Raw genomic sequence first — 18082 nt, 5'->3', positions numbered from 1 at the left:
ATGACCTTTAGAGACATTAGAAAATGCAGCCAACAAAGCAGGCAAAACAAGAACAGCAGGAGATTTCATCTGCAGCAACTTATGGATTTCAGAGACCTGAGCACAATCCCATTTTAAAAAATTCCATCATCCTACAGATTGCGTCCCCAAAAGAAATTTCTTCAAAGGGAGAAGCAAGACAGATTCCTCTTCCTCTGACCCCTAGTCCAAAAGAGAGGGAATTTGAGAAGAGTAAGCAAGGGATTCCGCACCAGAATCCAGCTCCTCCTCAGAGGAATCCTGTGCCCTGGACCTTTTGCAGGACCACGGGGGGCTGGAACAGAAACCCCGTGTAGAGGTTTTAATGCCATCAAAGCATTAAACAAACCCTGAGTGAAGGCCTGCCACTCACTCTGTGGATCCCTAGGAGCATGAGAAACATTTAGTTTTTTGATTTTTCTTTAACGGGATGTCTGCCCTGCAAAACTGAGAAGGCTGTGACACAGGATGGTATTCAATAACAGTAGCTGGAACTTCTTCCCTAACTAAAATCTGAGGAACACCCCTAGACCCCTCGGAAATAATGAACTGTGGTTCCTCCTGACCATCTGAAACGGACATCTGCAAAGCCTCATCGGATATGCTGAAAGCCAGATCCCCACCAGCCTCCAACCTGGTCGCAACAAAGGAATATGTCAACAAAGAAGGGCGAACCTCCGGGTTCTCACTTACCTCGGGAGAAATGTCCGGTGCAGGCTGGAGAGCAGAAGATTCCAGTCTTGGTTTCTTAACCTTCTTCTTCCCTAACAGCTGACCCTCTGGATAGAAAGTGCCTTCCACAGTACCCAGAGTGAGATGCTTGAGTTGCTGATTTTCTAGATACAATGCTAGGGAAGATAACCTACTACACAGAGTCTTCAGTACAAAACCCTGACAAATGGAGCAGGACTTACAGTCGTGAGAGGCACCTAAGCAAAATAAACACTGTTTGTGGCAGTCTTTATGGGGAATCTGTCTCCTGCACTGGCATTTACTCTTCCTGTATGACACTAATCCCCAGAAGCAACTAAAAGTCAAGAAAAAACAAAACCCCACCAGGGCACTTATCTGCAACAGCCTGTAAACCAGCAGTAGGCATTCAAACTGACAATTGGGAGGCATTCAGACTGGCTGCAAGGACATAGGCATTCAGACCGATGATCAAAAGATGTGTTTGGACTGACGGCAAAGAAGTTCAGAAAATGGTACATGCAGACATTACCATTATGGCCTACACTATGCAAGGAGCACAAGTGGGAGGTGTGGCATAATTTAAAGCAACAGTAGGCTTTCGTATAATGGCTAGACATCGGGCTGCCAATGCAGGGAATCCCAAAATGTAAGGAATACTGCAACACGTGAATGGAAGGACATCAACTGCTTATGCTGGCATGGCAAAGGGACAGAAAAGAGGGAAATGGGACCAATTATGGAAGAATGAGATGTTTAAGATCAAAAGGCAAATGGGGGGGGGGGGGATTTATCCAACACTACTGCTAGACAGAAGTAGGTGTCCAAAGGACATTTGAAGAGCTTAGTGAGACTCATGGTAAAGAAGTATCCCCAGACAAGGGATATGGCTGCAGATAAGTGGCGAGTTGAAAGGTAGTGCTTATGTAATGACATATCACTAAGTACAAAAGCAAAAGGAAGTGTTATGGAGAAGATAGAAAAGATATGGCATGAGCAGCACCATACCCCATTGCAGCAGATCTGGAAGAAAGATTTGGAAAATGTCAAGACATTCCATAACAGAATTCCCAGAAGGAACTGAAAAAGAGGGCAGGAGACAGTAAACTTGTGTAAGCAGACTCATCATAACAGTGCATGTTGGAATGATCATTGCTGCAGTAGCCTTAGCTATACGGGTCATATCCTGCATAGAATATAAGGCCAGCCAGCTGCCAAAGCTTCTGGGCACCTTGAATGTGTCCAAACCATTAGTCAGCTCAAGCTGAGCTGAATAAAATACAGGTTTGTGTGCCAAGTCCTTCACAGCTTTCATGCAACTGAGAAGAGGAGGCTGAGCCCTGAGAGGACATTGCTAGGGGAAAAAAAATGTCCATACCCTGGCAAAAAAAAAAGAAACACATGAAAAAACAAGGAGGGCAGAGGAAAAGAGTGATGACTGCAGCAGTGATCATCCGAACATCCACTGTCAAGTTTACTTACACAACTGTACTATGTTCTTCATCTGGATATCTGCTGCAGTAGCCTTAGCCATATGGGTAGATTGTTGCTTCGAGAACACTTCGAGTCCAAATTATTCAAACCGCCACAGATGAAGCCAAGGCCCTGGCAGAATGTGCCTCAACAATGCATGGAATAGTTTTGTTGTGGTGGGAATAACAAAAGGTAGCAGCCTGAGACAACATTTTGGAAATAAGTCTGTTTTGACACGTCCCTTCTTCTTACCTTCACATGAGATAACTGACTGGAAGTTCTAAAAGATTTAGTTCTGTCAAGACAGTACCCGAGTTGCCTGTGGACATCCAAGGTACAAAGAATCCTTTCTCCCTCATTATTGTGTCTTTCTCATGGGGAGTCTTGCTAGAGGTAACAACAATCAGACATACCATGAGACCCAGGATCCTGAGGCATTCTCTTGCAGTGACAAAAGTCTGAGTGGAAAACCCCTGGAACAGAGATAAATATAGATCCATTTTTTTCCCAGTTGAAGAAATGCTGTTTGTAGTGAGGTATCTAGCATGCACCCTGTGAAGACAATCCTACATGATGGAGTCAAAAAATCAAAAAAGACTTTTGAATGTTCTTTTGGAATCCCAGTCTGCAAAGGCAATCTCATATCCAAGTGAGAGATTCCTGAAACTTTGAAAAAGACACTGCTAAGATAGGCAAGTCACCAAAATATGGAAAAAAAATGTGAATACCCTGTAGTCTGCAAAGTGCTACAACTGGAGTTAGACACTTTGTGAACAATCTGAATCTTACATTATCTTACCTATAAGCTATTGTAATCCAGACACAAAAACTTCAAAAAGTCTGAAGTCTGTATAGACAGGAATGTGCTGATTATCTTTTAAATCTAAGGTTACCAAAAAAATCAACCGAGGAAGAAAAATTAAGAGATTGTGCAGTGAAAGCATTTTGAACATGTGCACCATCACAAACAGGTTAAGGAAAGAAATACCCACAACTGGCCTCCAGACATTTTCTTTCTTTGGCAACAGAAATATTCTTGATTAAAAATCTCTTCATCACTGGGAAGAAGGAACTGTTTCTATTACCCCACTGAGAAAGTATGTGCTGTAGGACAGGTGGGAACAGAGTTTTGGTCTGACAGACGTGGAAGAATTCCCTGGGAATGAGGTATTTCTTCCCACTGACTTCTGTACCCCTGCTGAAACTGTCTCAGAGCCCATTTGTCTGAAACATGGAGATTCAGACTTTTTAGAAGTGACAAGAGAGACTGGTGGAGTGGGGCAGTCAAGGTCCCTTACATAGTCATTCTGACTTACCTGATTGCCCTTTTTGGAACCCTTGTGTCACTGTTTTTTTTTTTTTTTTCTTTGAATGTCTGCTTATCAGCATTTTGCTGAAACTGCTTGTTTTGTTTCTTGTTAAAACTGTTAGAGAGAATAGAAAAACAGTTGGAAAATCTAGAGAAGGAAAGCTGAAAAATACGAGAGATCCTCTGTGCCAGCTTACCCCCTTTCATCACAATTTCTAACAGCTTCTGCAGCAGAGGGACAAAAAACTAAATCTCTATCCAAATGTGAATTTAAAATTTCATTTTTACATTTCTGAAAGATTCCAAGAATGCAGGCAGGCAAACCATCTCAACACAGTACCAGTTGCAACAGCCCTTGATGTAGTATCTACAGAGTCATAAATGCACTTTAAACAATAAGTAATGACCTGAGAAATACAAGAAACTAAACCAGACAAAGCAGATTTTTTTCTCACAGAAAGGAACTACAGATAAAACATTACTCATACATTCACAATTAATCAGATTAACTTTAATATACAAGCCTGACAATTCAAAATTCTAAAAATTAAAGATGCAGAAATATGTACTTTCCCCCCCCAAACTTATCAGTTGTTTTATCATCCTTGTCAGAAGAGGAAGGATTAGAAACAAAGGACTCGTACAAGTGCCTTTGAGGTTGGTAGGGGATTCAATGATGAGTGGGAAGAAAGAACAGGTGTTCCTTCAGCAGTTCAAGAGTGCACTGTGTTTGAGGTTTGATAAAGGTAGACTGAAAGAAAGGACGGAGTTATGAACAAAGTACAGAAAATAATCAGGAGCCAACAGAACAATGATGAGTTGGAAATAAGAAAGAGAAAGGATGGCAATTAACTGATAACAGGGTAAGCAAAAGAGAATTTAGGGGAATGTAACCAAGCACAGCAATTAGTTACATCAGAGAAAGTTGTGCAAAACCATCAAAAATAATTTAAAAAATATAAAACAGAATCAGGGATACACCAAAAAGATCTAACTTTTGTTATAGGTTCATAGGTGAATACTAGGCCAATTGCCCTGAAGGGCCATTTTAAACCTAACCAAAATCTTGAGGTCAGAATCAAACTCTGAACTTTGAGTTAGAAGTAAAGACCTTAGCCATTTTCCCAAACTCAGCCCCTACTATTGAGCAGTCAAGACTATTTTTCAGATGGACAAATTATCACAGAATAAACACTATGTATCCACAGGAAAGCTGAACAGTGTATTAATAACTGCCATTTAGATGCAATTAGCAAGTTACTGTGTTGAAAGCAAATCATATTGCATGCACTATCCTTTTCTGTTGCACATACTTGTCAGATCATTTAAAAAGCAGAACATTACATAAAATCGGACTAAGATTGAGGTGATGTGAATATAGCACATTATGTAAGTTGAAGAAGTATATGAGATAAAAGTCCTAGGATCATACGATTTAACAGTTGCACGATCAAACACATTACATAATTTTCTACCAAAAGGAAGTTGTCATATACTGAGGCGAAGATCACTACCATGAAAATAGCCTAATATTACAAACAGGGCACACCCTGAAAAAAAATTAACAGCATACACAAATGGTCTTCAGAAAGCATATAAGATAGTAATCACTATATGTAGTTAACAGCAAGACCATGATACTAAACCAAGCTTATCCTCCCTTAAATAATCCACTTGGATTTGGTCAATGACTTGATTACACAAAACTACAAGCACCAACCTATCTGGCCATACCATGAAAATGCAGGTGTAACTAGTTAGCTGACTGAGAAGAGATTTATTCAGTTCATATGCATGGCTGTTAAACTACTGGTCATCCATACCTATCAACCTCAGAGTAAAAAATCTGGACAAAGCGACAAATAATGGGGTGGGCAAAGGCACAAAAATAGGGAAACTTTGAAACTATTGCTCTTACAATCTTAAAAAGTTGACAGAACAGGTTTTGTATTGGCATGAAATTTCTGTAGAAGTCTGAAAATCAAATGTGTACCATTATTTTCAGACTTCAGCCTTCAATGAATTGCCAGTGATGTGCCAGCGAACTACAATTTTGTAAGAAACAGACCAAAAATATGAGTCAAATATCCGGACATTCTGTGAAAATCTGGAGAGCTATGCAGTGGCCGGACTGAAATTCTGAGAGTGACAACAATGACTATCTTTAAATGAGTTGTATGTCACATTCCAAAAGAAGAAAGCAGTGATATTTCCGTATCAATTGTGTCTTTTGGCTTTTCCCGGTTAGGGGTCGTCACAGCGGAACTCCGGTCTGCTAATGATTGGCAGTAGATTTTTACGTGCCGACTTGCCGGGCCTGACGCACAACTTTCAACGAAGGTACGCCCATTCACGCATGTCACCACACAGAAGACGCTCTAACTGAGAATCGAACAGGACAACGTCTTACTGTGAGGTGACAACGCTACCGCAGCACCACCACCGCAGCTATGTTTCCATATCAGTAATGATCAGATAAAAAGTAGCAGTTACTAGGGGGAGGGGGCATTTTCAACTGTCATTTAATCACAACCAAGATACAGCTCAATATAATTTGTTCTGGACTACATTTGTAAAAGCACACACAGAGTCATACTTCTCAACCTCTTAGCGCAAGAAATCTGGACAGCTTAAAATAATGGGGAAACAAAGGCCCCAAAATAGGAACAGATTTTAAATATTGCCCTTATAAACTGCTAGAACAACAGTGATTTGTATTGGCATACATTTTCTGAATTATATGAAGTCTGGAAATTAAATACATGACTTCAATCCACAGTGATGTGTCAGAGAACCATACATTTTATGAGGAACAGACCAAAAATATGAAGCAAAAATCTGGACAGTTGAGAGTTATGCAATGCAGAGCAAATCTTATATTTACACATCAATCAGTAAATTTTACTTTTCAGTACTTAATAGCCTCAAGCTTTTCGAAACTGCATTACTACAAAGAACAGTTAGAACAAAAATAATATAGTAATATGCCAGCTATGTGCCACATGTAGATGGTGCCCTGTATGCATCTCCAGTGGTTCAAATACCAGATGTGCTAGCAAGGATGGTAGAACTATCCTTGATGCCTAATGCACTGACTCCAGGGGGAGGGAGGGTAATGAGCCCACCACAAATGTCAGAAGGAATGGCTCACCCACTCAGAGGATGCTTGGCGTAATAACCTATCAAGAACACATTGTTCTGTAGTAAAGGTGGATTCACAACAGCAAGGAAACATAACTTTATGCAGCTGCAAGACATCAGGTACTGTTGGCAATCTCCTGACCAGCAACTGCTTGGAATTAACATCACACTCAAAAAAACAAACCAGCCACTGATGGTGACCTCCATCAAAGAGACTCTCTCTCTCGCTCTCTCTCTCTACATAGATAAAAGATGAGCTTATGAAAAAGGTATAGCCCTGAAAAGAGAAAACCAAAGTGTGGTAATGCCAGACAGGATGATGTAAAGAATGCATCCAAGGGATAACCAGGGTAGACGATGTTCATACTGATAAGAGACACATAGTGATGCTGTCTCTGACGCCCGTTCCCTGGCCCAATAATCAAAGAGCCTCAATCCTCACCACTAACACCAGTGAGGGGTGTCCACATTGGGAAGGATAACAAATACACACACACAGTAAAGTACAATTTCCCTTAAGAGCACATAGGGATCACAGTCACTCTGGGGTTGGTTTCTCCCTTTCTCTCCAGAACCCCAATAAGACTTCCCACTGGCACAGCTATAGGGTACAGATCTTGGCCGAGTAGTCAAGCCAAAACCTCCAGTACCTTCTCTGTCCAACCAGTGCTTTGTGTCCCTGCCTAAGTAGCTGACAAAAACACACACAGATCTGGTTTATATACCAACACACACACACTACTGGGGAAGGCTGGCACAGGTTCTCCAACTATGCCCCCTCCTGCCAGGCTATAAAGTAGTAATCACTGCCACCAACTACTCTTATCAGCTACTAAAAAGGCCCTTACCAAAGGATGTCCAATTATTACTGTACAATATTATTATCCATTTAGTAAGTGTGATGAACTGCAAGGCTTATTTGGAGTGGCTTTGTACAGTTTCACTATATACATGCAATGTACTCTAGAGCTTAAATTATCTCTGCACAAAACAGCCACAGTTGAAAGGTTTAAAAATAGTTAATATAAATAAAAACACAAGACAAATCTTCTCAATTCAGCACAATGCTAGTGAAGAGTTCAAAAATCACATGAAAATGCTTAAAATAATATTGTAGAATAGTTTGACATAAATATAGAAAACAGCTAGACTAAATCTGACTAAATTCCTATCTATCTCTAAGAGCAATCGCAGTTCTGAATAAACTTACATATAGAGCAAAAACAGAGTACTGGTGAGTGATCATTTCTGAAGACAAATGCAAAATGCTCTGATTCTCTCTCTCTGAAAAAGTCTTAAAAATAATACATCACTGCTGACTCATTTTAGATTACATCACTCTATTCTGGTTCCTAGGCTAACAGAAACTCAGAGTTTTAACATTTCTTTGATCTTGCAGCTGGCCAGGAAACTACAGCAATAAAATACATTATATATGTAAAATCTAGCAATTAACTCTGGTCTCAAAACAATGTAAGGAATTACACAGTCCATATTTATGTCTCCTGGCCCTGAGATCAAACAGTCATACAATGCTTGACTTATCAACTTTCTTCCAGCAGAGTGTACTGTGGTAACATTTTTGAAGTTCAAAATTTAACACAGTTTTCTTACATTTAAAGAGGACAAGCCTGTGGATTATATTCATATTTTCATTGGCACAGAATTACCTACAAAAATTCTATCTAGCTAGGCTTTCAGCCTTCACATACCCCCCCACCCCCGAAGAACTCAAGCTAGTTTTTCAAGTGACCCTTGATAAATGTTGCTATAGAGGGTTAGGTCTATCTGAGTATACCTTACCCCATTCCCTGTCTTGACAGCCCATCTGCACTGGCGTTGCTAACCCCACTGCGGTGCTGCACTGACGCATCTTATGCTTGCAACCCTATGCTCCATCTTAACAACTTGGCATTTTGCTGGCTGGCCCAGTGTAACCATGTTAGGGGATTGTAAATCTGTAACTACAGTGAATTTTCTTCCATACAGATAAGGCTGAAGTTTTTGCAGTGCCCACACTATGGCTAGACATTCCTTTTCTACAGCTGCATACATTCCTCCCTGAGTTGGAGCCTACGACTGAGATAAACCACTGGGTGCGTCTTCTCCCTCTGAAGAAATCTGGCTAAGTACAGCCCCCACCCCATGGTTCAAAGCATCCAACTGCACAACAAATTCTTTGCTGTAATATGGACTGGCTAACACAGGGGGCCCTCCCAAAGCTTCTTTAAGCTTTGGGAATGCCTGCTCACACTACTTTATCTGGCCTGTTCTTCCTTGTCAGGTCTGAGGGGAAGCAGCTATGGTACTATAACTGGGGATGGACTTTCTGTAATACCCTGCTGTCCCTAAGAATGCCCTCTGCTGATTTTTGTTAATAGATACAGGCCATGCCTGAATGGCTTCCACTTTACCAGGTTCTGGCCTGATCTTACCACTCCCGACTCTATGTCCCAGGTAGGAGACCTCTGCCATACCCACCTGACATTTGTTAGGCTTAATGGTCAACCCTGTCCTCAGTAGTCTGCCCAGCACCTCCCTGACATGTTGAAGGTGCTCTTGACAGGAATGGCTGTAGATGGCAATATCATCTAGGTAAGCAAGGGCAAACCCTCCTGCTCCTGATAGGATATAATTTACTAGCCTCTAGAAAGTTGCTAGGGCATTTTTCATCCCAAAGAGCATCTTTGTGAACTCATACTAGCCAGAAGGAGTCACAAAGGCTGACCTCTCTCTAGCACTGGAGTCAAAGGCACCTGCCAGTAACCCTTGGTAAGATCAATGGTTATAAGATACTTAGGCCCACCCAGCTGCTCTAGGGCCTCATCTGTCTTAGGCATGGGGTATGCATCTGACTCTGTGTGACTATTTAATTTCCTGTAGTCCACACAGAACCTCGTGCTGCCATCTTTCTTTGGCAGCACCACCACTGGGGAGGTCCAGGGACTGCTGAACTCTTGAATTACCCCTAGTTCCAACATTTACTATATCGCCTCCCTCACAGTCTGTTTGACTCTCTCAGGCACCCAATAAGGGGCCTGCCTAACAGGCCTTTGGGGCCCTGTATCCACCTGGTGTTGCACCAGGTGGGTGCACCCTGCTTTCCCAGTGAACATGTCCCCAAACTCCTGTAACACTGCTTGGATATCTCGAACCTGGGTCGGAGACAGCTTCTGGGACACTGCTACCCCTTCCACTGAGGTGTCAGTCTGAGCCTCACTGAGGAGATCAGTCACCAGATCTCCCTCAGACTCCTCCTGAAGTCCTCTGCAAATACTTGGCAAAAGGGCCTCCCGATCACAGTAAGGTTTCATCATGTTAATATGGTACAATCTGTGCTCCTGCCTAGCAGTTCTACCATGTAGTTAACATCACTTACCTTTCTTACCACCTTGCAGGGTCCCTCTCAGGGTGCTTGCAGCTTGCTTTGTCTGACAGGAATGAGAACCATTACCTGCTGCCCTAAGAGCATACTCTCTAGCTAAAGCATTCCTGTCATACCAGACCTTCTTCTGCTGTTGTGCTTCTGCCAGGTTCTCCAGGGCCAAGCCCATGAGTTCCCTGGGCCTTGTTCTGAGGTTTAGGACATATGCCACAACAGACTCCTTATGAGATTCACACTCACCTTCCCACTCATCATGAATTAAATCTAAGGTCCCCTCACCCTATGCCCATATAGCAACTCAAAGGGTGAAAAACCCATAGATTCCTGGGGAACCTCTCTGTAAGCAAACAGATGGGGCAAACATTTGTCCCACTCACTCTTAAACTGGTCTGCAAATGCCCGTAGCATGGGCTTGATTGTACAGTTTAACCTCTCAACAAGATCATTAGTCTCGGGGTGGTAGAGGTGGTCTTCAGGTGCTTCACCCTATAGTACTTCCACAGAGAAGCCAGCGGGTCTGACATGAAATTGGCACCTTGGTCAGTCAGTATTTCTTTTGGGAAACCTACAATGCTGAAAATCTCTAACAAAGCATTTTCCACCTTTTCTGCCTCAATGGAGAACAAAGTCATTGCCTCAGGGTATCTTGTAGCATAATGTACTACCACTAGGATATCCGTTTTCCCTGTGGAACTTGGGGTACTCAGAGGCCCCACAATATCCACAGCTACCCTCTGAAATGGCTCCTCAGTCACAGGCAAAGGCATCAAATGAGCTTTCACCTTGTCTCCTGCCTTGCCTACCTTTTGGCACTGTACACAGGTCTTGTAGTACCCTGTTACATCTCTGGAAATTCCGGGTCAATAGAAGTTCTGCATAATACATCTCTTTCTAATTGTTATGCCCATATGACCTGTTAAGGGAATATCATGAGCTATGGCTAGAAGTACCAGATGGTAGGCTCTAGGCACTACCAACTGCTGTGCCCTTCCACCTTCTAGCCCGGGTCTATATTATATGTTCGAAGTTTGAAAACTTTGAACGTTAAATAATCGAAATTAAATGTTCGAAGTTTCAAACATCGAGCATATAATTTAAAAAAAAAAACAAAAAAAAACGGAACTTACATGACTAGTGACCAAGTGCGGTCTCGGGGTTGCTATATTTAAAGAGCAGGGGGTGTGGGGGATTCAGGGGGACTTGCCCCCCTGCCTACAACCGTTAGTTTTGGGTTTTTTTTTTTTTTTTTTTACATATGTTCAAAGTTTTATAACTTTGAACATTTAAATTTGATATTCTAATGTTTGAAGTTATAAAACTTCGAACATATGATATAGAACCTTCTATCCCTCCCTCAGGGGTCCACTCTCTATACAGTAACCCTTTGTCCCAGTATACAAATTCCCCCTTCCCTTGAGAATCAGGTGCCTCACACCTTGCAATGTAAGGTCTGAGAGCTGAGCCTGTCTCAACTCTCTCTTTGTAATCTTTCCCAACTCCCCTTCTACAGGAAGTCTGACAGCCTCTGACAGTGGTGCCTCACTGTCAAGCCTGGGTACTATTACTCACCTCTACCTTTGCAGTCACTCTGTCCAAGGGAACATTAGTACCCATAAGTAGCTATGGCTCACCTTCAGTCTCCCTGCTACACAGTAGCTCCCTCCCTGAAGTAACCACCTTAGCAGTCCTGGCTGCAAATTTGCGATCTGTCTGGGTCTCCTCAGGCTAACAGAACCACATTCTTGTCTTGAAGCCTGACTGCATGTAGCTGCATTAACACATAGTATTGTCTCATCAAAATCCTCCCCTATCAGGACATATATAGGAACAGTAGTTTAGTACCCTTGTTGTCTCAAGACACCCTACTATTGGCAGTTTTGTCCTTCCCACTTACTGGCTCCCTCACCTTTTGTTCCCCACCTTGCCTCCAGGGACATCTATATGTCACATGGCCCACTGGTTGCATTCAAAACCTTTAACCTTAGGTCTTGGACATGTACCTGGACTAGTGGCTTCCCCTACTACTGTCAGATTTTGCTGGGATAGTCTGGGCTGCCCACCATGGGTTCCATTAGACCCATGAGCAGTGCTGGGGGTCCCTTTCCTGTGCAGTGATGCCCTGCTTGCCAGGTATATGTCTCCCTTCCTCCCCAACTCACCTGAAGTAGCACATTGACTATCAGCTAACCAGATCCTCATATCCTCAGGCAAAGTGCTAAGGGCTTGTTCCCTCACCAAAAGGTCTTCCAGCCCTTCAAAAGTGGTGACCTGACATCCACTCAACCACCTATGAAAATAAGTGCTCAGTTCAGCAACATATTCACAAACACTTTCTTCTGCCTTGCGTCTATACTCACAAAACATTTTTCTATAAGTTTCAGGGGTTAGCTGAAAAAATTCTGACAGACAATTTTTAACAGCAGTATAATTTAAGAAATCGTTGTCTGACAGTTTGGAAAGTACATTTACAGCTTTATCATGGAGTAAGGGGGTCAGGAACTGTACCCACAGCATTTGGTCAACATCATACTATTTACATACCCTTTCAAGCATATGAATCAAACTATCAAAATTATCCTCCTCTGTAAACTGCGGAAGAAATTTACTGACCTTTTGTGCTTCTGGGGTACGGTCACTCCCTTCCCCATTACCTCCATGACTCTGGCGAAGAGTCAGCATCTCCTTTTCGTGCTGCCTCTGCTTTACCCTCAGTTTCCAGGCATAGCAGTTTCTCATTTCCTTCAGCCTGTATACATCTCAGTCTCTCTGCTGCTTCTCTTTCCAAACACCTAGCCTCCAACTCAAGTCTCTTTAGCTCCAGATGGATTTTTAAGTCCTCTGCAGAAAGGTTGAGCTGTCCATTCTCTTGAGTGTTGTACATCTCCATGGCTAGTCTGATCACCCTCCTGATTGCTATTTTCTGATGCAGCTGTTACCAAAGCTGCAATCATGTCTGCCTTAGGTTTCCATGCATCAGGCCCTTAGTCTGGCACATCTCAGCCAACTGGCTCCTTGTCAGCTTTCTTTACTCCTCTGCTGACATGCTTGCCTGCTCTCCCTGATTAACTAAGCTAACAAAAGAAATAAAACAATTGTTATCTGAACTCTGAATATTCACTGTGTGGTTGATTTAGAGTACAAAAACACCTTCAGTGATCACTGTACACAAGCTACAGGAATTCACTATCCACACCACTACAAGCCAATTACCAACCAATTAATATGTGATGTGAATATCCCACCACTGCCAACAAATTAATATGCGACACCCATGCCCTGGACCAGTAATCAAGGAGCCTCAATCCTCACAAATACACACAGTAAAGTACAATTTCCCTCAAGAGCACACAGAGATCACAGTCAGTCTGGGGCTGGTTTCTCTCTTTCGCTGCAGATCCCCAGTAAGACTCTCCATTGGCACAGCTATAGGGTACAGATCTCAGCAGAGTAGTCAAGCCAAAACCAGCTCCCTCTCTGTCCAACCAGTGCTTCGTGTCCTTGCTCACATACACACACTTTGAGATTTGGTTTATATACAAACACACAGACACTCCTGGGGAAGGCTGGCACAGGTTCTCCAACTATGCCCCCTCCTGCTAGGCCATAAGTTAGTTCCTCCTGCTAGGCTATAAGTTAGTTATCACTGCCAGCAACTACTCTTATCAGCTGCTAAAAAGGCCCTTAGCAAAGGGTGTCCAATTATTACTGTGCAATATTATTATCCAATTACTAAGTGTGACGAACAGCAAGGCTTATTTGGAGTTGCTTTGTACAGTATCACTATATACATGCAGTGTACTCTAGAGCTTAAATTATATCTACACAAAACAGCTACAGTTGAAAGGTTTAAAAATATTTAATAATAAATAAAAACACAAGGCAAATCTTCTCAATTAAACAGTGCTAGTTCAGAGTTCAGAAATCACAGGAAAATGCTTAAAACAATAGTGTATATTAGTCTGACATAAGCATAGAAAACAGCTAGACTAAATCTGACTAAATTCCTATCTAACTCTAAGAGCAATCACAGTTCTAAATAAGCTTACATGATGCAGAGCAAAGGCAGAGTACTGGTAAGTGGTCAGTTCTGAAGACAAATGCAAAATGCTCCGATTCTCTCTCTCTCTCTGAAAAAGTCTTAAAAATAATGCATCACTGCTGACTCATTTTAGATTACATCATTCTTCTCTGGTTCCCAGGCTAACAGAAACTCACAGTTATTAACATTTCTTTGATCTTGTACCTGGCCAGGAAACTACATCAATAAAAGACATTAAATATGTAAAATCTTGCAATTAACTCTGGTCTCAAAACAATAGAAGGAATTCCTCAGTCCAGACATTATGTCTCAGAGCCTTGAGATCAGTCGTACAATGCTTGACTCTTCAGCTTTCTTCCGGCAGAGTGCGCTGTGGTTACATTTTTGAAGTTCAACATTTAACAAAGTTTTCTTACATTTTAAGAGGACACGCCTGTGGATTATATTCATATTTACACTGACATAGAGTTATCTACAAAATTTTATCTAGCTAAGCTGGCAGCCTTCACATATTTTCACACTGTCAATAATAAGTATGTGACATATTTTTGTCTCAAGAGAGTAATACATACCCTCCTCACAGTTTTTTCCTCTCCATCCATCTTTACAATTACAGATGTAGTCTCCCTTTACATCGTCACACCTTACTGTTCCTTCTGGATTGCAAAGTTGAAGAGAGCATTGGTCGGGTAAATCTGTAAAGAAATGCAATCATTAAAACATATGTTTAGTTTGTTGCCTTTTTAACGTAAGCTACTGAGTCTAATGCTTTTAATTCAATAATTAATATGTATATCAGCAATTATGCTACTCCCTTGTAAATCGCCCTGTCTGCCACCCTTCCTTCTCCAACATTACCTTAATACTTCTGCTTTTATAGTAGTCAGTACACTCCTGTATGACTGCCCTGACATTCTAAACCTTTAACTATGTAATAAAAGGTAATTAGTATCCCAATACGTACCCACAGTGGTGCTGCTGCGGTAGCGTTGTCACCTCACAGTAAGACGCTGTCCGGTTCGATTCTCAGCTAAAGCATCTTCTGCGTGGAGACATGCGTGAATGGGCGTACCTTCGTTGAAAGTTGTGCGTCAGGGCTGGTAACTCGGCATGTAAAAATCAACTACCAATCATTAGCAGACTGGAGTTCCTCTGTGGCGACCCCTAACCGGGAAAAGCCGAAAGACACAAACAAGTATTCCAATACGTGCACACTGATCTGAAACTCAATCAGTGTGCCCACTGTAAATCGAGCATATTCCCAAAAGAAAGTCCAGCCACTTACCTATTGTTGAATGGCCAGACTTTCTATTAGGATAAAGTAGATATGTCTTTTTACATATTTTACGAGGGACAGAGCAAAATATAAAAAAGTGACATTCCATAAAATTCTGTAGAGTTGTAAGGTATACGTGTGAAAATCATTCTTGTTAACCTTCCACACATTGTAGAACAACTCATGTCATCAGAAACTCACAAAAATACAAAACTAATACTGTTACAAAAAATGAAAATATCAACTGTAGCACATTCCATATCCAGACTTAAGCACATCACCCCTCATTTTCCAAATATTTTGTCTTTATCCCTTGTAAAATTTTGTAGTAAGCCACTGATAATTTCCATATTTCCAGTTACTAGTGATTAAAAATAAATAAATAAATAAAGGATAATGAAAAACATGTCACAGAGAGAAAAGCAAAAATGCTACATGAACACTCTTCTCTGGTGCTGACCCTGGACTGTTCTGATGTACTGTGCAAGGCTTGTGATGTACTGACCCTGAACTGCACTGATGTACTGTGCAAGGCTTAGGATGTACTGACCTTGGGCTGCAATGATGTACTGTGCAAAGCTTGGGATGTATTGACCTTAGACTGCACTGATGTACTGTGAACGACTTGGGATGCACTGACCTTGGGCTGCACTGATGTACTGTACAAGGCGTGGGATGTACTGACCCTGGACTGTTCTGATGTACTGTGCAAGGCTTGTGATGTACTGACCTTGAACTGCACTGATGTACTGTGCAAGGCTTAGGATGTACTGACCTTGGGCTGCAATGATATACTGTGCAAAGCTTGGGATGTATTGACCTTAGACTGCACTGATGTACTGTGCACGACTTGGAATGTACTGACCTTGGGCTGCACTGATGTACTGTGCAAGGCGTGGGATGTACTGACCTTGGGCTGCACTAATGTACTATGCACGGCTTGGAATGTACTGACCTTGGGCTGCACTGATGTATTGTGCAAGGCTTGGGATGTACTGACCTTGGGCTGCACTGATGTACTGTGCAAGGCTTGGGATGTACTGACCTTGGGCTGCTCTGATGTACTGTGCAAGGCTTGGGATGTACTGATGTGCTGTGAAAGGCTTGGGATGCACTGACCTTGGACTGCACTTATGTGCTGTGCAAGGCTTGGGATGCATTGACCTTGGACTGCACTGATTTACTGTGCAAGGCTTGGGATGCACTGACCTTGGACTGCACGGATGTAATGTGCAGGGATTAGGATGCACTGACCTTGGACTGCACTGATGTAATGTGCAGGGCTTGTGATATACATACCACACCCATATGTCAGCAAACAGTAAACAAGGCAGAAGAAAACTAAATTGCCATTATACAATGGCATTATTTAAAAAAAGGTAAGCAATTTCTTTCTTAAATAATTTCATTGTATAATAGCAATAATTCACTCCTGTGTGTGAGTACATCAGGATTTAGCTACAGATGGCTTTGTTTAAACCATACCAACCACAGGTAAATCCTTACATACCTACACACAATCCTATGTTATTGCTTAATTATAAAGTAAAGACTCATTTATATTCAAAAATGAATCCTGACTGGGCAGTCCAATAAGCATGCCTGTTGTAATTCCAACATTTCTGAACAGAATCAAGTTCAGACATGAGTGTGTACTGTGACTGGCTAGACTGATCATACAAAGCACTCAAGAAATTAACAGAACTTCCCTTTCTTCCTCACTCAGATGTGAAACCTCTCACTTTATAAACAATTAGAAAAATTAAATTAGTATTGGCCTCCACTATGAAAAAAATTCTTATTCTCTACCTTCTCAATAGTACTAAGTTAATATTCAAAAAATGTGGCTGCTGATTAGGAAGACCGATCAGCCTGCTCTTTTAAAATCCATTTCAAATTTGGTACAACTCTGTTAATGCACTTTCTCCACACAAGTAGAGAATTTAATCTATTAAAAATAACCTTTCCTGAATCAGTAAACTGCTCAGTGCAGTAAATTAGCTCTCAGTGCCTGAAGCTCTCCACAGCATACCTTTCAACCTTTTAGGGGAAAAAAAGATGGCTATTATTAATATTCACTGATATGACAGTAACGTATACAAATTTACTAGGACATAGTAGCAATATGACTGAAACATGCACAACCCTCAAACAAAAAGAAGAAGGCAGTCACAGATACCGCAGACAACCACAAGTTGACAGTACAGTGCTATCCCCTTAAACAATGAAATTATTTACTAAGGGTAAGACTTTTTTTCTTAAATAATATCATTGTATAATCTCCAATTAACACCAACTATGCAAAAGGGAAGTACTTGTGTAAAATCTTACCATAACAGTAGATGTCCTTCCCTTCATTGTTGCAGTATTCCTTACACTAGGTGTTCCCTGCCAAGGGTAGCCCGACATCCAGCCAGTATACCAAAGCCTTAGGATTACTAGCACTTCGTATGTCACACACATGCTCCCAACTCGCACTGTAAGGCATATGGATGTACCTTCCTCAGAAATGAGGAGCCCCAGAAGGGGCAACAGTTAAGGAGTAAGGAACATGCGTATCCATGAGAAAAAAAGAAAGAGGAGGGAGTGAATACCACAACAGTGAAGAGAAGGACATCCATTGTTATGGTAAGATTTTACACAACTGTATTACGTCCTTCCATATCACTGTTGCAGTATTTATAGGTCCATAGGATGATACTAGGCTATTGGTCCGGAGGCCCTTATAAATCTAGCCAAGAATTTTGCCCA

General features: G+C 41.7%; 1 protein-coding gene across 4 annotated transcripts in view; it reads right to left on the bottom strand.

Annotated features, from left to right (window-relative positions):
- The window catches only part of GAS6 (growth arrest specific 6), a 989702-nt gene that overhangs the window by 430131 nt on the left and 541489 nt on the right, over nt 1–18082 (bottom strand). For all 4 annotated transcript variants that reach the window (XM_044071118.1, XM_044071116.1, XM_044071119.1 and 1 more), the window contains one exon: nt 14628–14750. In XM_044071118.1, the coding sequence (XP_043927053.1) occupies nt 14628–14750 (123 nt within the window). The remainder of the gene's footprint in view (nt 1–14627; nt 14751–18082) is intronic.

Source organism: Protopterus annectens, chromosome 5.part0 (genome assembly GCF_019279795.1).
Source record: "Protopterus annectens isolate FY-2018-M chromosome 5.part0, PAN1.0, whole genome shotgun sequence".
Classification (NCBI taxonomy): Eukaryota; Metazoa; Chordata; order Ceratodontiformes; family Protopteridae; genus Protopterus; species Protopterus annectens.
This window is presented reverse-complemented; position numbering and strand designations above follow the sequence as displayed.